Source organism: Hemitrygon akajei, chromosome 2, assembly GCF_048418815.1.
Source record: "Hemitrygon akajei chromosome 2, sHemAka1.3, whole genome shotgun sequence".
Taxonomy (NCBI): Eukaryota; Metazoa; Chordata; class Chondrichthyes; order Myliobatiformes; family Dasyatidae; genus Hemitrygon; species Hemitrygon akajei.
Window position 1 is genome coordinate 33583226 of NC_133125.1, and position 23353 is coordinate 33606578.

The following is a 23353-nucleotide window of genomic DNA, read 5'->3' on the forward strand; positions in this document are numbered from 1 at the left end:
GCTGGTTTTTCTGTCTGGCTACCTGCGTACCAGATCCAAATTATTTTGTTTTGACTTACGATCCCGATTGACTGACCTCCCCCTTTTTGGTGTCAAATCCCGGACGAGCCCCCACTTGTTACGAAAACCCCGTAACCAGGTAACTTACCAGCAAAGATAGATGGATCAGCTGAGTCGGATGCTACTATTTTCAAACGTTTTATTCAATAAGGGCACAAACGTATGGTTAATACAAACATTCAGATAACATGCGTCAATACTCAATCTAAAACGCAGGTACATTAATAATCACTCAGAAATAAGCTCTTTCGTTGTCTAGGGTATATAATACTGAGTCCAATTGGAAATATAAAGAGTCACTCTGAAGTCTGCAGGCTTTTCTCTTTTGGTTTCACGTGTTGGAGAGAGAGATAAAACGGAAAAACTTGCCCGAAACATCCGTGGAATCAGGGGAGCGATCTTCCCCGTTGTTAGTTAAAAGCGATCTTCCGTTGGTTCCAGCCACAAACCCCGCATTCGGAATTTAACGCACGTGGCTTATTTCAAAATGGCTTCCCGTTCCCACGGGAAGCGTTATCGTGCTTCTTGGTGTCTCCTTGGTGCGTCTGAGGGTCGTCCTCTTTCAGACCCTTCTTTATACTGCCTCACGGGATCTCAGGTGTCAATCAGGTTGCAGGTGATGCAATCTCTCTCTCTCAACCAGCCCACTTTGCCCGAGGGCTTTACAATGTCCCTGCGAGTTGGCACGTCTGCAGTTCCCAGGTGTCTCCTGAGAACAATGCCACAGTCTCCAGCTTTTGTCCCAGTGGAATGTCTTTCCATTTCCTGTGTCCATTCAGCCTGTCTCTCTCTCTCTCTCTCTCTCTCTCTCTCTCGGGTCATTGACCCCCCTTTTCTAGGGCTCTTGCAATTCTCACAAAGGAGAACAGCGTCAATACAATGTCACATACCTGGAGTATTATTTTATTCCATTCTAGTCAAATCAACAACACCTCATGTGTTTTATTCGTAACACTGTACTGTCTAATGAAGTCATGAAACCATCAAGATTGTGGGAATACTTCTCTAAAAGATACCCTGAAAAGGCTACTTATGGTATTACTTTGTTCCAGAAGATGAAAGAAGCAATTGAAAAGCATTGCACGTTCGAGTCATTTGCCAAGAAAGCTAAAAATGACCTTGATAGTGGTCTGATTACTTCTTATAACATTTCCAAAATGATAGAAAAGTGTGGAAAATCTCATCCGACTGATGAAAGATTAATAATACTGCTGTATCAGAAGTTCTCACTACTGTTCCCAAAATGGATACCAGTATTTTTAAATCAATTCCTCTGAGTAATAACTTGCTTGCAATTCACTGTGTAATTCATCGTCAACATCTCAGTGAGAAACCTCAGCCAAGGACTTTTTTCAAGCATAATGATAAAGAATTTGAACGTTTGCTTCTTCATACTGAAGTGTGTTGGCTGTCAAAAGGCTGCTGCTTAAAACGTTTCTTTGATCTTTTTGACACTGTGGTTGAAGTTTTGCTCAAATTGACAAGAGCTTGGGAAACAAGATTGAAAATCTGGCTGAGTGGTGCCATAACGACTGCTTCTTACTCAATGTCTGCAAGACTAAGGAGCTAATTATTGTTTTAGGAGCAGGAAACCAGAGATTCATGATGCAGTTCTCATTGGAGGATCAGAGGTGGAGAGGGTCAGCAACTTTAAATTCCTCAGTGATATTATTTTGGAGGGCCTGCCCTGAGCCCAGCATGTAAGTGCAATTACGAAGAAAGCAAGACAATGCCTTTACTTTCTTAGGAGTTTGTGGAGATACAACATGACATCTAAAACTTTGACAAACTTCTATAGATACATAGTGGTGAATTTATTGACTGGCTTCATCACAGCCTGATATGGAAACACCAATGCCCCTGCACAGAAACTACTACAAAAAGTAGTGGATTTGGTTCAGTCCATCATGGGTAAAGCCCTCCCTATCATTAACCTTGTCTACACGAAGCATTGTTGCAGGAAAGCAGCATTCATCATCAAGGACTTTACCACCCAGGACATACTCTCTTCTCGCTGCTGCAATCAGGAAGAACCTATAGGAGCCTCAGAACTCATACCACCAGGTTCAAGATCAGTTATTACCCCTCAGCCATCAAAGGGGATAACTTTCAAAAATATTGGCATTTGTGGTATGTGGCTACACTGTCATATGAAGTTTCCTGGTCTTTGGAGAAGAGCCAAATTGCTCTTCATTGCATTTCCATCCCCCTACCTTGTTAAAAGAGGCTTCAATGCAGTGAAGCATCTACTCATGAAACATAGAAATCACTTGGACATACGCATGGGGACTTAAGGCTTTTGCTGTCACAACTTGAACCAGATATTTTAACTTTACCTAAAAACCCTGAAACTCAACGATCGCATTGAAGCTGCTGCACAGTGCACAGGTACTGTGTAAGCTAGTTTTAAAAATAATTAAGAATTTAAAGCAGAATCCTTTTTCTCATGTTAGCATATGGGAGATGCTTTTACACTATGGGGGCAATGAAAAATAGATTGTGCCCAAGAGTGACGTTGGCATGTATGAAGGTTCTTTATGGAGGCGTTGGCAAGTATGAAAGTGCTTTAAAGGGGTGTTGGACTAAAAAAAAGTTGGAAAACACTGGTCTACACCTTTATTCCTTCTACCACTTCTAGACACAATATTCCATCTGCCACTTCTTTGCCCATTCTCTTAATCTGTCTGACATTCTGCAGACTCCCTGCTTCCTCAACACTACCTGCCCCTCCATCTTTCTTTGTATCATACACAAACTTGGCCATAAAGCCATCAATTCTGTCATCCAAGTCACTAACATATAATGTGAAATCAAGTGGTCCCAGCACCAGCCCCTGTGGAACACTATTAGTCACCAGCAGCCAATCAGAAAAGGCACCCTTCTTTGGCTCCAGCCAGTCAGCCAATTTCCTACCCATGCTAGTATCTTTTCTGTAATACCATGGGTTCTTATTAGGCAGCCTCATGTGTGGCACCTTGTCAAAAGCCTTCTGAAAATCCAAGTAAACAACATCCACTGACTCCCACTCTTTTTGAAGAGTGGAGTGGACACTTTCAATTTTCCAGTCTTCCAGAACCCTGGAATGTAGTCTGTCTAGTCCAGGTGACTTAACTACCTTCAGACCTTTGTCAGTCCTGCTTGTTATTTCCTCAAAGAATTCCAACAGATTTGTAAGGCAAGATTTCCCCTTTAGAAAGCCATGCTGACTTTGGTCTATTTTATCATATGCCTCTAAGTACCCTGAAACCTCATCCTTAATAATGGACACATATAACTTCCCAGCCATTGAAGTCAGATTAACTGGCATATAATTTCCTTTCTTCTGCCTCCCTCCCGTCTTGAAGAGTGGAGTGACATTTTCAATTTTCCAGTCTTCCAGAACCCTGGAGTGTAGTCCATCTAGTCCAGGTGACTTAACTACGTTCAGACTTTTCAGCTTCCCAAGCACCTTCTTCTTAGTAATAGCAACAGCACCCACTACTGCCCCCTGACACTCCTGCATTTCTGGCATATTGCTAGTGTCTTCCACAGTGAAGACAGACGCACAATACTTATTAAGTTCATCTGCCATTTCTTTGTTCTTCGGTATGACCTCTCAAGCGTCATTTACCAGTGGTCTGATATCCACTCTAAACTATTTTTACTCTGTATATGTCTAAAAACACTTTTTTGATTTTTGTTTTATATTATTGGCTAACTTACCTTCATATTTCATCTTTTCTGCCCTTAGATCTCCTCCTTTGAGATCTAGCACCAACTTGATTTTCTTAATCTACTTGCATGTTGAAATCCCCAGTGATTATTGTAACATTGCCCTTATTACATGTCCTTTCTATCTACTGTTGTGATTTGTACCCCACATCCTGGCTACTGTTTGGAGGCCTGTGTGTAACTCCCATCAGGGTATTTTTACTCTTGCAGTTCCTTAACTTTCCCCATAAGAATTCTGCATCTTTTGATCCTATGTCACCTCTTTCTAGGAATTTAATTTTATTTTTTATCAACAGAGCCACCCCACCCCTCAGCTTCCCTGTCTATCCTTTCAATATAATAATGTATTCTTGGATGTTAAGCTCCAAATTGTGATTTTCTTTCTGCTGTGACTCACTGATGCCCACAATTTCATACCTGCCAATCTCTAATTGTTCCATAAGATCATCTGTCTTATTCCTTATTCTGCATGAATTCAAATATAACGCCTGCAGTCCTGTACTCATCACCCTTTTTAATTTTGCCCCCATGTTACACTGACTGCAATTTTGCCTTATCATCTGCCTAGGTCCTTACTCATAGTCTTACTACACACTGCATTTATTTGTAAGCCAACTGCCCCATCCTCAGCCCTATCACTCTGATTCCCAAACCCTTGCCAACTTAGTTTAAATCCTTCCCAACAGCTCTAGCAAGCCTTCCTGCAAAGATATTGATCTCCTTTGGGTTCTCTGACGATCTAATGTGGTCCCAACATATCGATGCAGTTATAAAGAAGGCAAGACAGCGGCTATACTTCATTAGGAGTTTGAAGAGATTTGGTATGTCAACATATGCACTCAAAAACCGATATAGATGTACCGTGGAGAGCATTCTGACAGGCTGCATCACTGTCTGGTATGGCAGGGGTGGGGGGTGTGGTGCTATTGTACAGGACCGAAAGAAGCTGCAGAGCTCCATCTTGGGCACTAGCCATCTTCAAGGAGCGGTCTCTCAGAAAGGGAGTGTCCATTATTAAGGACCTCCAGCACTCAGGGCATGCTCTTTTCTCACTGTTACCATCAGGTAGGAGGTACAGAAGCCTGAAGGGAATATCAAAGACTTTCCCTTAGTTCTCTCCACCCATCCCTCTTTTCGCAGCTCAAGATATGCCTGTTTCTTCAATTTTTTTCCCAGCTTGATGAAGGGTTATTGGCCTGAAATGATTTGTTTATTGAATGCTAGAGTAAGCATGACAGGCCATGCAGCCAACTTCTCCTTTTATTTCTTATGTTTTTATATTCACTGAGCTAAAATGTTAATTAGTTTCTTTCTCTTCACTGATTACATGTGACTTTTTGAGTTTTTCTGTTAATTTCACTTTTAATTCTTGATTCGCAATGTTCATGGGATTGTGATTTTGTACAATAGACAATGACTAAGGACCTTGCCATAACTTGAAAATGTTTTTTAAAATTTGTAATTCTTTATTTGAAAAGTAGCAGAAACAAATTCTACAGAAGTAGTTAAAAACATTATATATTCTCAACATTTTCTCAAAACATGTATTTCATTACATTCTTACCTATTCTACTCTTTGTTGTTTTACATGTATTCCTCAGAACATTTGAGTTACCATTACATAGACTTTTGAGTTGAAGCCCAGTCCATTGATTTTGATTTTTTTAAAAATAGTGTTTCTTGCTCTTTAAATTTCGATTTTCATGCTACTAAAAACAAACTTGGACAAGGATTCAGCACAATTTGATTTGCTTCACCAGTTAACTACTGTCTTCCCTTTTCTTCAAAATTCCTCCTGTGTAACCAAGTATTTTAGCTCTTTTCATTGTAGCTCCCAAATTTGAATGGGTCTCTGCCTTAGGCTTGGATAATTCCAAAGGTGCTTTTCCTGTTCAGAACTATCAAACTCTGTCTAAGATGGTGCTTCTGAGGAACAAGTATATATTTTTTAATTATTAATACAGCATCTGTTGGCTATTAATTACTAGTCACATGCTGCTTATCTTGTTGAGGGACAAATTACCATGAAACATATCCCCGAGGATCTATATTGGCTTAAACATTTTCAGAGGATCAGTTAGCTGGAATGATTCTAGAATGGCTTTTGTTTCACTTCTACCTGTGGCTATTTTCCAAGGAAGTCAAATACTGATTTTTCTTGCTTTCTGCAAATAGTCAAACCACTAACCAGAAGTTCTTGTGTGAAAAAACAAAATATGTAATAGATATCTATTTACTGGATGTAAACATATTTCTTCCAAATCCTATGGTTGTGTTTACGGTTGAACACTATGTGCAAAGACTTATTTGACTCACAGTGGCCAGCTTGATCTCAATGTCTATATGTACAGGAAGCCAATATAGTCTACACTGCTGCCCATTTGTATTCTTGGGTTTACTCCTTTTTCAAAATAATTGCAGCAAAATTAAAGTCTCCAGCTAGCTATAATAAATTGCCAGATTATTTCATATAATGATGATTGCTCTGTTTTTAGTCTATCTAGAAACAAATGAATTCATTTTTACCAATACCACTCATACATTTACAAATAAAAGTGCACAGTATTGATGCAAGCTCACTACATACTGTTCAAGAATGATGTCATGCTTCATAATGAGATGTTCTATTTGCTCTTCCATTTCTAACCATATAAAGCCCTCATTCTCTATCAGCTTTGGTGCATTTCAACATGACCAGAGTGCTTTGTATGTTGTATGACTTGAAATTCCTGTCCTTCAGAAAGTGAGTACAGCATTTATTTATTTAAATATGTTTTGCTTTTATTTACAGTGTATATTCACTTATAATGATTCTATTTGTGATGCGCCTTGGGAATTTGAGTTTTCAGACATTACTATTACTTTGGTTTTACTATGAATCCTTCATAATGAAAGGTATGTTGACTAAATTTAAAATTGATTGGATACATTTAATTTGTTTGTTCAATACTCAGGTGTTCACTTTTATTTAGTTTTATGGGATGATGTGAACTATACAGCTGTGTTTTTTAAAATTAACCTTTTCCACTCAAAAAGTATAGGGTCAAACATGTTGAAATTGATTTATAATTGAAATTATTTAAGTATTTCACAATAATTCCTTCCCTCCTGTGCTTTATTAGTCTCTAATTGTTCACCTGATCAGGTGATTGATTTCTTGGTGGGGGAACATTTTGGAGAAAGGGACCACAACTCCCTTGGATAGGGATAGGAGCAGACAGAATGGAGAAAAAGTATTTAGTTAGATTTTATAATTCTCAATGTCCAAAATGGATTGCAGCACAAGTATAGATAAACCTACATTATTCTTAGAATAAAACATGTAAAGTGTTGGAAATACTTAGCTGATCAGTCAGTGTATATAGCAATTATGTTTCAGAATAATAACCTTTTATCAGAGCTAGAAAAGTGAGAAAACAAATTATAAAGTTTTCTTTGGGAGGGATGGAATAAAGTGTGTGACATCACCTGTGCCAACACTGACACGGGACAGCAAGATCACAGATATTTACCTTATTTCAGGGTATTCTTGGATGTGCCTACCATGAAGCAGTAAAGAGACAAAGACGTTTCCTTGCATTTTGTATTCTTAACATGAGGAAATCTGCAGATGCTGGAAATTCAAGCAACGCACACAAAATGCTGATGGAACGCAGCAGCCCAGGCAGCAGAGTCCTGACGAAGGGTCTCGGCCCGAAACATTGACTGTACTTCTTCCTACAGATGCAGTCCTGACGAAGGGTCTCGGCCCGAAACATCGACTGTACTTCTTCCTATAGATGCTGCCTGGCCTGCTGCATCCCACCAGCATTTTGTTTTTGTATTTAGTATTCTTACTTTATTTTATTTTAAAGGGAAATTTTCTTTTAACAAACCTCAGGTGATCTTTTGATCAACAAGAATTCTATGAAACTATAAGAAAAACTTAAAGTTATGTATCAAAAATATCATTAGCAAAAACCGATTTCAATTTGATATATTTATTTCCACAAATGCACACCATGAATTAGGGTGCAAACAGTGTCGTTGCTAAAAATGATAATATCTATCCCTTGTCCCTGAATTGAACTAATGTTGATGGACATATAACCTGATCATTCATAAAAAAATAATGTTCTGTTTTGCACCAACCTCTTTTATTGAAGTTTATACTCTTGAGGTGTACCTCTGTTGTTTTTGTCTGTTTGCTGCAGAAGAAAGTCAGTTAAAATGGTTTATTTGATCTATTGGGTTTTTTTTGCAAATAAGATGTCTAAAGAAGGACTTTGAAACACGAATGTCAAAAAAGTATGCTTAGAGTTTGACTTGGGCGAAGGATGTAATATAAGAATATCAAGAAGCTGCTTTTATTTGCAGACAACTCCAATAGGTCATACAGTACATCAAAGTTGATGCCAAGGATGATAAAACAAGATCAGAAAGCTATTTGATCTTACATGCCATTGACTGACTGTAAATGTGTTATTTATCTTGGTAGCTTTTTAAAAAAGAAATGTGACACCTTTAAGCAACTGTCAAAGTTTTGACGATCTTTTATTCAAATTCTCTGTACTATGTGGAAAGCTAGCAGGTGCATAAAGTGCTTCAGATGTTTGAAATGTTAAGGGAAATATGGACTGTGGCTAATCTTTATATTTTCATCTTCATTTGATTCTTGACTAGCCTATTTTGAAGTTCCAAAAATGTGAATAATGCATTGTTTAGTTTCTGCAAACAGGCATTTTTCCATATTATTTTGTGTTTTGATGTATTGACAATTAAATGTAAACCAACATTCTGCACTAAACTCTTTGATTTCAATAAACTTCCCACTTCTCAGTTTCCACAGTGTTCTGCCTCTGATATTGAAAATTTTGGATATTTAGCTTAATCATTGTCTGCCAAAGAGCTGAGATCACTTGCACTAATTTGAAGTATTCCCAAGGTGTGATTTGCATCCCTTGCAGCTCACGTCTATCCCTTGTATTACAAATTGAGATTGCTTTCAATGATAGCCATCCATCTGACATTACAGATGAGTTTTCTCTATCCACTCTGCTGAATTCTGATCTGGCCCTTCACCAGATCAGACTGACTGACTTCTCCTTCTTTGTAACTGCATTACCTCAGATTCCCTCTTCGCCAATCCTGTTTTTACTGGTTGCATGTTCCCTTGCTCAGATTGTTTGCGCCGCCCAACCAGTTGCTTAAGTTTGATTGTTTTGATTGGTTTGGTTGTTACAGGATGTAGAACCAAGGTGGGTCAATGGAATTGAGGTACTGATAAGTCATAATGTGGGTGAATTGTCAACAGACATGAGCACCTAAATGACTTAGTCCTATTATAAAGTTCCCTCTTTCCTGTTCCTTATGTCATTTCTCTTCTAAACACAATTCATAACTGTTCTGCTTTTTGGACCAATTTATAAATTTCCTCATTGGCCATGCCAGAGTCATTCTTCCTTTTTTTATTGCCAGACCAGGAATGAACAATTGAGTTATCCATGCATTCCTTAAGTATTTGCATTTGTTGACCCACCATCAACTCCACAAGTAACATTCCTAATTTATCTTAGCCAGCCCTTGATATTACCATTGTAGCTTCTCTTATGTACGTAGAAGGAATCAATTTTAGAAAACCTAGCACATTTATTTTTAAACATAGTCCCCTCCTACATTTACACACTTAGTCCAGCGGTCATGGAGCATACAGATCTTGGATCTCCAGGAAATGTCCACAGATGGGTGATTGATAAGTTCATGGCCTAAGGTAGAAGGAGATGAGTTATACATCTCTTGTTACATGCACATGCAGGTCAACTCTTTGAGTGATTATGCAGAAAGTTTCAAGTTAATAACTCATCTCCTTCTACCTTAGGCCACAAACTTACCAATCACCTCTTGTATATTCAAGACCTCAGTGAAGAATTATATCACTTATCTGTCGCTTCTCCCCGAATGGCCTTGGACAACAAAATAGCTAGTTAATTCTTTCTCATTACATAATATGCTCTCTAGGATAGCTTAGTCTCCAATCACCTTCAGAAAACCATCCTGTATACCAAAGAGGAGCCATTAGGCACTATTCAGAAGGATCAAAAGTTAAAGATCTGTTTGTGTTTTTTTGAGTTATGCCTTCAAGCTTTCTTATTTTTAGAAGCTTGATATTGAATGTGTTCTTTGTACTGCACAAAGTTTGAAATTAGCTACTCGTTGACTTCCTGATCTTTCCAATTGTCCCCTTTAAGGGATTGTTACAATGCCATTATCGTCATTCATCTCCCTGGGCTTTTCAACTGTCCAAACAATGAGATGTTGCATTCCCCAATTAGCTATATTAACTGAGTCTAATGGTGCCTAGAACCTTGCCTTTCTGTTGAAAGTATATTAGCAATGAGTGACAACACAAGAAGCATTGCAGCCGACCTTTACCTTTGCTCACATTGTCCGCAGAAGCATATCTCCAGCAGGTGTTGCTACATGGGATCTCTGGGTAGTTTCCTGTCTCATAACGCTCTTGATAAAAGACCAAATTTAACATAATATCCTTTATTCTATCTGAGATCAGCTGCTAATCGTTATGTGCTATTGTCGCATATCATCTTTTTAATATGAATGATTAATCTTCAGCATTTGAAAACAAACTGTATGGATTCTAGACCAGTTGGAAGAGGCAAGTATTTATCAAGAATGATTCACACCCTCCCTGTGTATGGTGGATTAAAATATCAATTACAGTTGGAAATGGAATACAAATCTCAGTAAGTCCTGCTAAACGATGAAGAGTCTTTCATTCTTTGTTTTTGATAATAGATCTATTTTCACAAAATATAACTTCAGATCTTTGTAATATTACATTTGTTATTTGTTCATCCGGAAAATTAGATCAATGCATTATGTTTAGAAGTACATAGATGATGTCTTCACATTCTGGGTCCCAGTGCACATATACCAGGCCTGTGCAAATTAATACAGCTTCACAGTTTAAACAGGCTTTGCCCTAGAAATTTGATTTTTTTTAATATATTTTTCAAATCTGGATTTAATTTCTAAAAATTATACACAGGAAATATAATATAGTTTTACCAGAATGCAACAACTTAAGATTTTTACATTCCAAGCAGAAGATACATGAACATTACAAAGCAAGGTGCAGTGTTCCAGCATTTTGATGAAGGAAAACAGACCACAATGTCCAAAACCAATGAAGAACATTTTATGTATACATCAAGGGGCCTAAAGCTTATTTGAGCGTTGCTGTGCTATATTTCTTTGATCAGAGGTAGCTTATATTGTCAGAGTAATACCCTGGGTCAGGTTCACCAAATTCAAATTTAAAAATTGATAGACATTTTGGGTTCTCCTGTTGTCTACCTTCTGTCTGCCTTCCATCTGCCTCCAACAGTGAATTGGCCAGTGAGTACCCTGGTTCAATGCTAATAAGGAGCAACACACAAGATGCTGGAGGCACTCAGCACATCTGGCAGCATCTATAGAGGGAAATAAACAGTTAGTTGTTTCTGGTCAAGATTCTTCATCAGTCCTGACCTGCTGAATTCTGTTAGCATCTTGTGTGTGTTGCTCTAGATTTCCAGCATCTGCAGTCCCCCTTGTGCCTCAATGTTAATAAGGTGTAGAGTCCAGCATTAGGTGTGACTCAGGCCATTCTGGTACAGAGGTTATTCCCTGTGAAACTCCCTCACCTCACAAGCCACTTGTCCGAAATGAACTTCTGGGTTTCTGAGTTTTGAACTTCAGTATTATATTTATTTGAGCTACATACAGGGCAGCTGCTGCCATGAAACCATTTCTCAACCAGAAGAAATGGATAGGAGGAAACATTTGTTAAATTGCTTCAGACTGATACTTCGTTGATTTGCTTCATGAAGTATGTTCCTCTCTCCTTCCATACCCATTTGTTCATTGATACCTTCAATGCAGTAAAATCTTCCAACAAAATTAATTTAAAAGGGTGTTTTTAGTGTTGAATCTGTTCATGGCTATGAGTTGATTAAATTTTTCTAGTCATTCAATAAAGTAGTGTGCTTAATTATTTAACAATTTTAAAAGTTTAATCAATACAGAAAGAGGTAATGTATTCTCTTGCTGCTGGTACAATAATATCAATATATTATATTTCATCTGATTTAGATATTTATCTGCAGCTTCATCATTGTGTATGATTCAGAGCACAACCTTGATTAAACCATTTCCTATAAGATGAACATAATTGGAAATTCTGTTTATTCATTGTGGTGTAATGATTAACACAAGATTATCTTGTCACATAGTGGATGAAAGCAATCTGGCAACCACAATAGAAGTAGTTGTGATGTTTTCTCTCAAAAGTTTCATTTAAAATGATGTGAGATGAGTCCTGCTTGCCTGGTATTCAAGATTTCTTGAAAGGTAATCTCTTCCTCAGGTCGAACTATACCATTCAAACATTTATTACAGTTTGAATTTAATTGGATACATTCCTGAATCACTTCCCAGTTTTGAAATGAAATTAGTGAATTGTTTTCTCTTGCTTTTTAGCATCAACAACAAAAAAAAAATCCAGATTTATATATATTTGAATTTCTATTCACTGTGGAACCAGGTGTTTGTTTTGAGGCTATATTCTTGTCTATATATTTTAGCATGAGACGTAGAAGAGACTTGTTAAGCTTATTCTCCTTGCTATGTTGCAACACATCAGAAAGTTTCAATTTCAATTTATTTTGTATTTGTCCTAGGTGCAGCTGTGCTAAGTATTATTTTACAGCATTTTCTCAGTGGATTGATAACAACGTTGACATTTAGTATCATGATGCTATGCACTCAGAAAGCTGACAAAAGAATACAGGTAAAATATATGTACTTTTATAACACTCATTATTTCACCAGGTTGAACAGTAATACCATGTCAATTTGGTTTTCCAACATCTGAAATTCCCTTGTCCTATCATCTGCTCCTTGAAACATACTGTGTAGATCAAACTTTTTTTATTTTTCTGCCGATCTACTTGTGCAGTTCTAAAACATGGTCTTTAAAATTAAAAAAATATTTACATACGCACAACTAACCTATTTGTCAAAGGCTTCAATGCATCAAAATTTCAAATAATTTATACATTACAAAATCTCCTTCAAAAAAGCCTACATTTTTGGATAGGGAAAAGCTTCAGAAAGTTGCTTAAGAGCTCTAGTATTGGACTTAGAATTTTAACCCTTAGCAAGTTGTGGTGTAGAAGCACCCATTCTAATGCTAAACATAGCTACTTCCTTATCCCACTGCTAGTGTGTTTTTTTCCCTTTCTACAGTGGCAGTTTTACTTTTTCATTTTCCCCATATTTTGAAATCTTGGGATGCTTCTGTGCTATTGTACTTTATGCGTGTGCTCGTCTTACCACTGTTAATGATTGGAGAGGACATTAAGACAGAAATTTCCCAGGCAGCAATGATACTGTTACAGTGTTAAATTCAAAACAGGCCCTGATATAAATTTATCATCATTTAAATGAAGAGCAAAAATCTCCTTTATAATGCTATGAAGAATCAACTGATTTAATAATATTGACTGATAATAGGATCCTGTGCCCCCTATTCATTTTTGAACACCATGATAATGTGGTTTTACAATTATTCCATTTATTGTGAGAACTAATTTTTAAAATAATATTAACTATGATTTTCTATGATAATGATGTTCTATAATATTTTCTGTTAACATGAAAACTGTTCTTTCAATTAAATGCCAAGTTAAAAAAAAACTTACCCCTAACATCTTCCCCTACTCTTTCTTCCAATTACCTTAAAATTATACCCCTTCCTATTAGCAATTTCCGGTCTAAATATGCTCAGAAACCTTTGCCCTGTCGTAAGCAGCTTTCCATTTGTTTTGTGGAACTAAATCTCTCTACTTCTTGTTTCATCTTTGAGATGTTAACTTCTTTGAAAAAGTTGTCTGTTTTTCCATTGTGGGCTTATTTGGCCAAAGAGCATCCTTCCATACTAAAATGATATTATTAGTTACTTTATCATTCTCTAACCCAATATTAATTTTGCATCTGAGTTCATTTATGTGAAGCAATATAAAAATTAGTCTTATAATGGAAAGGTTCATTCAGCTATACTCATATGGAAGACCATTCAGGAATGAATGAGCCACTGAATGATTGTATAAAATTGGTTCAGATGTATTTTATGATGTGACAACAAATAATACATGATTGATGCCTCTGTTATGGATGTAAGGTGTGTTATAGTTTGAATGCATTCAAGCTAGGCTACTCAAAGAAATGGTCAGCCATCTTATAAGAAACAAAAGGTTCATTATGATTTACCTAATCCAATTAGGGCAGCACGGTACTGTAGTGGTTAGCACAACATTGTACAGTACAGGCAGCTGGGATTCAATTCCCACTGCTGCCTGTCAGGAATTTGTACATTCTCTCCGTGAGTTCATGGGCTTTCTCCCACAGTCCAAAGATGTACCAGTTGGTAGGTCAATTGGTCATTGTAAATTGTCCCATGATTAGGCTAGCATTAAAATTTGCTGGGTTGCAGTGTGGCACACCTCAAAGGGCTGGAAGGGCCTAGTCCATGCTATATCTAAATAAATAAAATAAAATAAGGAAAGAAATCTAAATCAAGTTTCTGGAAAGAAGAAGGCTTGTTTCAACAGCTTAGTTTTGTCAGGAGAACAGTTAACAAAAAACTATAAATAGTAAAGCTAGTAAGTGGCTAAGTTAAAACAGATGGATGTTGTATTTGTAGTGATGAATCAGTTGTAATTTATTGCTCTGAATTTGTGTTTAGAAAATACCTTATTTATTGGAAAGTGCACAAATTATGCTCTGGGGCTTGTTCCTTCCAGTTTGTTACCCAGTTCAACTGAGCCACATCTTTCTGCTTGCCTTCCCTCCCTATGTAAATAAGATGTGCCCAACCCAAATTCTCAGGCTTTCTTGAATACTTTCTGCCTTTAGGCCCTTAAAAGGCCTCAATAAATTCATGGGAGTGGAGGCCTTTTGCACCTTCAAGGGTAAAACTATTGAACCCAGGGATTGATCATTTTCTACTTTGCAGTGCAGCCAGAGATCTTGGCAGTCTTTCATTTCCTTTGGCTAGTTTGGCCTTTGGAAGTCATGCAGGTTACAGTGTTTTGTATGGTCTCAGGTCTCAAGCAGCGAGCCATACCCTGCATTACACACAGCACTAGTAGAACTGATTGGAGGGGGGTGAGTTGGAAGAAAGGCTCTCTATGCACCTGTCACATATGTGCACTTAATTGACATTGATCTATTATTATACCTATCAACACAATAAAAAAAACACAGGTAAGATCATTTGATAGTTTCAAGTTTTAATTTAAAAATTCTTCACAACTTCCCCTCTACCCATCCCCTTTGCCATTTCTCTCTGAGTTCATTTTGTTTCTTTTTTTCAATTAAAATTGAACAAAGGCTGCAACATGCACAATAAAAACTCAGACTTAATTTTGTTCTCTTTCTGTCATGACCCATGTACAACCACTATTTAGTAAGGCCATAGAGATATGATCTCTAATTTTTAAAATCATTTGAGCAAATATTGCTAGAAGCTAATCAAAACGTATTCCTCATCTTATCTGATTGAACAGTACTCATGAGTCCAGGGAAATGAAGTTAAATGGTACATGTGCACGCTACATAATTCAAACTCAGTTCACAGTGTCACAGCTGTGGGTAAAAATACAAAATCTAAACCCAAGCATTTGTGAGATCTTGAAGCCTCCAAGTCAAAACATTAATGAATGTATTAGTAAGGAGATTTGAATTAGAAGAGTGCCCTTCACCAGCGGGGCTATAAGAAAGCTCTTCCAATTACTGCAAGATGACCTGCAGCTATCTGGATGCGCTGCTGACTCTCTTGCTGTGAAGCTGGTCAACTTATGCAGGGGACGGTCATGTCAAAGAGTCAGGAGCAAAGTCCAGTGCTACCTGAGTTCCGATTCAGCATGTATTTATTGTGTGATGATTGCATTTTACAGGATAGCCAAGACATTTGTGACATTTGCTCTTATCGTCCGCCCCAGATCGGGCTGCTACTTAAAATGATTGTAGATTTGTCCAAGCTGCAGCCTACTATAAATAGTACCCATATTGCACTGAGAGTTCCTACACAAAAAATCCCTCAACTATTATAACAGAAAAAGCCTCAACTAATTGAATGCACAGATTGTATTTCACAACTTACGAAGTTTGTCATAGGTCAATGTAAGATACACTGGAAACTGTCAAAATACGTTCAAATTTTAAGATTCAGATTTTTCCAAACTGCAATGTGAAGAAACTGATTTTAACAAAAGGTTCATTTATTGTGCCTCTTTAAGTATTTCCTCAAAAATGCATTTCTAACTAAGGTTTGGGCCTTTTCTTTATTATCACCTTCTGGCGTTTGGTGTCAAAGTTTATGAACAGTGCTCCTGTGAACTTGATTCCCATGATAAAGAGCCCATTAAGAGTCTTGGATTCAGGTTGCCCATTCCAGAACTCTTCCTTATGGAAGATTTCTCCTCAGCCTTAAACTTGCTGATCTCTCTCTCTCTCTCTCTCTCTCTCTCCATCTCTCTCTCTCCATATCTCTCTCTCTCTCTCTCTCTCTCTCTCTCCATCTCTCTCTCTCTCTCTCTCTCTCTCTCTCTCTCTCTCTCTCTCTCTCCATCTCTCATCTCTCCTCTCTCTCTCTCTCTCTCTCTCTCTCTCTCTCTCTCTCTCTCTCTCTCTCTCCATCTCTCTCTCTCCCACTCCCCCTCCCCTCTTTAATAAACTCTATAAAACCAAAACTCTTTTATGCAGGCTTAAGGTCAAATCTCCCTAACAAGTTAGTGAGAGTGAGACCCCAGCCGATTTAGTTTGATGCACATAAAATATTTGTTATTACTGGAGAAACAAATACTTATTCTCAGCACATCTGGTCTTATAATGTCTTTAACTTCTTGGCCAATCCTTCATGTTCAAGGATGGCTTATTTCCACACTTGTTTTGAGGTTTCTGAGATGTTTGATGAGGCAAATGCAAGAATTGCAATTCTTCCACTAGAAACCTTGCATTCAAAGAAAAACAATTTCTTAATAAAAAATACAAGGTAGTGTATATAACCATGTCTGCTTTCAACATTGTAAGTGCACACTCAAATGTCACAAACGTATAGGGAAAGAGATACTTTGGGGCACAGGGTACTGGGTTGGTAATGCAGTCCTTTGCCATTCACACAGAGCTTCTATGTATGCCTGATGTATGGATTTCCCCACTTTAAGCACTCAACACCAAGAATTTCCAGGAATCAGTAGGGATTTGTGTACGAAGTTTTCGAGCACAACCTGATTCTTTTTTCCCTCTGTTGCCTGGCAATCCTTTCCCATGAGTTGCAAATTCTTGTTGAAAGCAATTGCCTTTTACTGAAGAATCCTGCTGTGGAATTGTGAAATTAAGGCAGCATTTCCCTTCAGCTCCCCCATCTTCATACTCTTTGTATGTAAAGGACATGGACACTTACTCACAGCATTTCTTACAGTTAACTGAGGCCTTATAAATCTTTCAAATCTCTTAGTATCTTTCCTTTCAAGTTAGTCCTGACGAAGGGTCTCGGCTCGAAACGTCGACAGTGCTTCTCCTTATAGATGCTGCCTGGCCTGCTGTGTTCCACCAGCATTTTGTGTGTGTTGTTTGAGGCCTTATAATGTAGCTTTAAGTAGGCAGATATTACTTCAGGTATAAAAACAGAAAACCTGAAAGCAGGTAAGGCAGCATCTGTGGAAAGAGGAATAATTAACATTTCAAGTCCAGGACCCTTCAGCTAAATTGAGAAAGCAAGTATTGCAGATCACTTTCCACTTGGTGATTATCTGATGTTCTTGGCAAGTATTGCACTACACTAGTATATATTTTTATTAAATACAAAACTATTCTTTGTTTACACATTTATGCCACTTCTAAAACAGCAATATTTTAAATATACACATTAGGATAAAATTGTCAGTAATGAAAACTACCAAATTTATATGATTGAATAAAACAACAGAGTACCAAACACAATATTCAGAGGTCTAGCATGCAAGGAGCACAGGTGCATGTTCTTTACGCATCTGAAGGATGAGCAAGAGGAGGGTGATAGTGAAATTCTGGTTTAAATCTACAACAGTTCCACAGCAGGCTGCTTCTGTAAAAAAAAATGCAGTTGCTATCAACAGGAATTGACCACTCATGGGAAGAGAATGTAGAAAGATTAAACACTATGCTCTGAACCTTTTTGAAATATAGTAACATTCCCACTGATTCCTTGGGATCCCTAACCCATGAGCTCTCAACATGGGGCTGGAGTGTTCGGGGTAGTGTTGAGAAGCTCTAGTCCACGCACTGGGATGTTTGATTTCATTCTGGTTCTAGTGACGGGTAAATAGATTTTGCCCATCTTCCTTGATTTTTCTGCCATATTTGATGTCATTGCATATTTCATAGTTACAGAGAATATTGTTTGTGATGTTTGAATTTGCACTCACAATGTTGAGGGATGACATTGTTAGAAACATCATATCTTCCTGTTAAGAAATTGTTTTACTTTGAACACAAGGCTTCCACTGATATATGTTTGGCTAGATTTAATTTAAGATAAATATAGTGATCACTGGTCTAATATTACCAGCATGTTGCATGAAACTCAAAACTAATCCTTAAGTGCATCATAGTGGAAATAGGGATATGTAAGAGGCTAAAACTGATTACAGTGACATTCAGTAACTATATATAATTTTCTTCACAAAATCCAGTTGCTTTTGAGATTGTGATTATTGATAGATTAAAATGTTAGCAATTGGCAGGAATTTACAAGATATTGAAATGAAGAGATATTGTGATTTTGATGTGGATCAATGCTGGCTATGACACCACACAATGTGTGTTTGAATATGGAAGTATTATTAATCATCATCACATATTCCAGTAGAAGACAAGGGCTGCTCAGTAGCAGGACAATTCCTGGAAGTAATCTGGTCAATAGATTAATGTGATACTATGTCGTAAGTAATCCAATCTCTCAGATTAGTTTCCTGTTAAGATAGCTCTTCCTCAATTTTCATTCTCTAACATGTGGGTTTAATTTTACTTAGCTGAGTTGCAACACATAGAGCAACGCACTTCATTTTGCCATGTATATTAATGATTGTGGCAGAATTACTGCACATTAATGGAAAAGATTTTAGCTCACCAATTCTACATCAGTAGATAATTAGGATTTAACAATGCCTGTTTTCATCAAGACATTGTTATATACAGTAGATGCTTATTTGAAAGGGTATTTCTAAACCAAATAAATGGTAATGATACCCATTGATCACATAATTTTGTATAAACCTGTCATTGCAACAAGATTAATATTATATATGTAAGAAAGATGTGGTACCATTTGGAACCAAATATAGCTAATATTGTTTCTTTGGCTTTGTGAATGATTGCTAAAGACTTAATGTACTCCTAATCTTTCAGCGCAAGGTATTGATCTACAGAAGCCAAAGGGTTTTTAATTGGAAAATCTTTTCTAAACTAGAAACGAATAACGTAATAAGCATTTCATTCTGTGCAGTTGTGGTCACTTATTTATAACATTAAGTGATGATTTGTCAAACTGATATATTCATTTGAAAATCTATATTGCCTAATTTAACTGAAGTATTAATTAGATGTTAATTTATCCCTATATTGTATAAGAGTATAGCAATCTTAATAGCTGATTTTGCAGAGAAACAAATGGTCATTTCACCTTTGCTTACATTAGAAATGTTTATTTGTAAAGTCAATTGCTATTGCAGTAAATTGATTTCCTTCAGTTTACTCGGTTTATATTCTGACTTTTTTGTTAATTTTGATTAATTCATTAAGGAAATAACTTTTTTAAAGCTGTCAAGGGATTTAGAAAACACTCATGATTAATAGCAAAAGAGTGTGTAAAAGTGTGGCCAAAGCTCCCTTTTTGTACCTCAGTTTCAGCACTCTGCACGTCCTTCTTCAACTCTCATGCAATATTTTACCACTATCCATATCCAATTACTTCTCAAATGACAAAGTTGTCATGTAAGCTATAAAACTGATGAGAAATTTGATTTTGCAGTTGTATTCAATTATACTGATAGTCAATTACATTGACCTTATTAAAGGGAACACGAATTAAATATGGCCCAACCAATGAAAAATTGTTAAAACTGTTGAAGTGTAATTTGGGTTAAACTGATGTCATCAGGGATAAAATCGGTTATTTGTTTAAAATTATGATTTGGCACTGACATAACCACTTTATTACAAACAGGGTTGATTATTACTGAAGAACAGAGTGTCAGTTCCTTATAGGATGTGGACAGTGTATCAGGAGCAGTTATTGATTGAAAAAGCCAATGGATAGCCTTTAGCAAAGTTCTCCAATATAATATATAAGTGGAGCTGTTGAAAAACTGTTATATGTCTGGCATTTGGCAGAATTTCTGTGAGAATGATGAAACAGTAAAATAGTTGTTAAGAACATTATGTACTAATTTGGGTATCACAAAATTAAATGAAGAGCTGTTCTAATTAGGGATTTTTCTTCTGTCCCTTTGTTGTTCTTAGCTCTACCCCTCTAAATGCAGGTCAATTATTGCTTTTAAATGATATAAAAGTTAACTTGAATTCATGCTTTCTTTCAATATAAAAGTCTTGTTAATTCTAGTGGTTCATCTTTCAAAGGCTAAATCAATCATTTGTATTGAGAAAAAGAAGACATTAACAATAATAACGTACAGCAGGTGTAGTCAGTCACTTATGCTTTAGCAAAAAAAAGTTTAAATTTCATCTTGCATCTTGCTTCTGGCAAGTAGTCAATAGATAATTTCTTGCCAGCCATGAAATTTCTGCAGATGCCTAAGATAAAGTTGTCAGATTTTAATAAAAAATCTGCAGTTGTATATCGTATTTCACGTTATCGGTTTGACCAAAGAAGTCTGCAGCCAATTAATAATTTTTAATGTGACACTATGTAAAATTAGCTCCTAATCTGGGTGCAGCAAATCCCAAAACTTGGTAATGTTATGGAGACAAATTGGCTGGACAAAAAATTTAAAATAGATGAATTTGACAGATCATCTGATCCTTTTACACTGTAGGATTCAATAGTGCACTGAAGTATCACCATGGCTTATGGTCCAGAATTGGGGTCTGAAATCATGGTACAGCTCAAAAGGCTGCAAATGCAACAACTGGACCAAGTTATACCATGAGGCTGGGTGACATACAAAACATTTCACAAGAATAAAGATGTTAATACTACTTCTCCAACAGATTGTCAAATGATCTGAAGCAGTTTTAGAAACGTGCCTGTCTTGTTGTAGCATGAGCAAGTTTAGTCAGAAAATCATGATTGATTTCATTATCATCTGTTCTAGCAGACAAAGTGAAGGAGAATCCCAACGTTTCTACAGATATACTAAGAGCAAAAGAATGGCAAGGGACAAAATTGGTCCTCATGTAGATCAGAGTGGTCATTTATGCATGGAGCTGAAAGAAATGGAGTAGATCTTAAATATATATTTTGCATTTATTTACTTGGGAGACAGACACAGAGTCTATATAATTGATGCAAAACAGCAGCGAGGTCATGGACTGCATACAGATAACAGAGGAGGAAGGGCTTACTGACTTGAGGCAAATTAGGGTTGATAATCCTGAGGGCCTCACAAGGTGTTCTCTCAAATTTATGGGAGGCTAGTACAAAAATTGTAGGGGTCCTTTGTAGAGGTATTTAAAACATTCTTAGCTACAGTGAGATGTTAGAGGATTGGAGGATAGTTGGTATTGTTCTCTTGTTTAAAAAGAGCTCCAGGAAACCTCAGGCCCATGATCCTGACATCAGTAGAGGGTAAATTATTGGAAGGTATTCTAAGGGACTGGATATACATGTATTTGGGTAAACAGGAACTGATTAAGGATAGTCAACATGGCTTTGTGCATGACCCAAGTAACCCTGAGGCCTAATTTGGAGTATTGAGTGCAGCTCTGGTCACCTGTCTACAGGAAAGATATAGATAAGATTGAAGGATGCAGAGAAAATTTACAAGGATGTTGCTGGGACTTGAGGACCTGAGTTACAGGGAAAGGTTGAATACTTTAGGACTTTATTCCCCAGAGAGTAGGGCAATGATGGGAGATTTGATAGTAGTATACAAAATTATGATGGGTAAATGCAAGCAGGCTTTTTCTACTGAGGTTAGGTTAAGGGTAAAAGTTAAAATGTTTAAAGGGAACGTGAGAGGGGACCTACTTCACTCAGTGTGGTGAGAGTGGAACGAGCTGCGAGCACAAGTGGTAGATGTGGGATTAACTTCAACATTTGAGAGAAATTTAGATAGGTACATGGATAAGAGGGGTATGGAGGATTATGGTCCAGGTGCAGATCAATGAGATAAGGCAAAACAATTGTTCGGCATGGTCTAGATGGTCTGAAGGGCCTGTTTCTATGCTGTAATGTACTATGATTCTATGACACTCTTGAATTGCTCACATATTGAGAAAAAAATAGAAAATACAGTAATTGGGCCAACACAGCTATTTACATGGGACATCTCCTAAAGAGGAAAAACTAATTGAGAAAATACTGAGATTTCCTTAGTTTATTTGGGACATTGTGTTGCTTAATTGGGGTAGAAGACTGCTGCCGAAGGTTCTAACTAGTGTCAGTAGTGTGCGCTTGTTTGGCCGTTAAACACTACCATGTGCTTAGAGTAAGCAGTTTTCAAATAGTGTCAGTTGTGTGTATTTGTGTTCAACAAGCAGTGATTTGCATCACAGATAGTTGACAAGAAATAAGCAGTAAGACTCTCCAGAACTGTTTTGCTCACTGCAGTTTCAGGCATGCAGGCTTAGAGAACCAGCCAGGGTTGAGAAGTTTGGAACTATGAAGAATTTGAAGGTGTCAACAATCATCTTGAATGTTACATTGAAAATGAAGATTGTCAGAATGCAATCATCGAAAGAATTTTTTGAAGGCAGGCCAATGTCTGCACAAGGTATCTGTGCTGATATTGTTCATTTACAGTCAAATGCTAGATGAATTTCTCTCAATAACTATTGGAAACTACAGTTTTACAGTACTCTAGTAGTATTGTTACTGTTCTAATTTGTTCCATATTTCATTTAAATACATAATTGTTACTCAGTTCAATAGTAGCTTGTCTTTTTTGTACCTTTTTCCTATTTCCCTGAAACTTTGGCTATTTAGGGCAGCCATTTATTTTGGGCAAAATGTACTGGTCACAATGTGTCCCAATTAACCAGAATCCACAGTATTGATTTTTAGGTTCTGACTGCGCCTTCTGAAATATTTTGAGCTATTGTCTTAGGAAAATATCACCCATAAGACTTCATCAATGCTAATATTTCAAATAAACATTAATGGAAATGAAATACACAAAATAGTCAAGTTAAATTTAGTAATAGTCATGATTATGGCATTTAAAAATAATAAATTCTTTAGAAGTTCATTTTGGATATAATTTAAGAACGTGAAAGGAAGCAGTTGTTGAAATAACCAGGAAATTAATTTAAGGAATTCTGT

General features: G+C 37.0%; 1 protein-coding gene across 2 annotated transcripts in view; it reads left to right on the forward strand.

Annotated features, from left to right (window-relative positions):
* mfsd3 (major facilitator superfamily domain containing 3) overlaps nucleotides 1–23353 on the forward strand; it is a 61751-nt gene that overhangs the window by 33381 nt on the left and 5017 nt on the right. For both annotated transcript variants that reach the window (XM_073069885.1, XM_073069883.1), the window contains exons 4-5: nucleotides 6563–6666; nucleotides 12489–12598. In XM_073069885.1, coding sequence (XP_072925986.1) covers nucleotides 6563–6666; nucleotides 12489–12598 — 214 coding nt within the window. The remainder of the gene's footprint in view (nucleotides 1–6562; nucleotides 6667–12488; nucleotides 12599–23353) is intronic.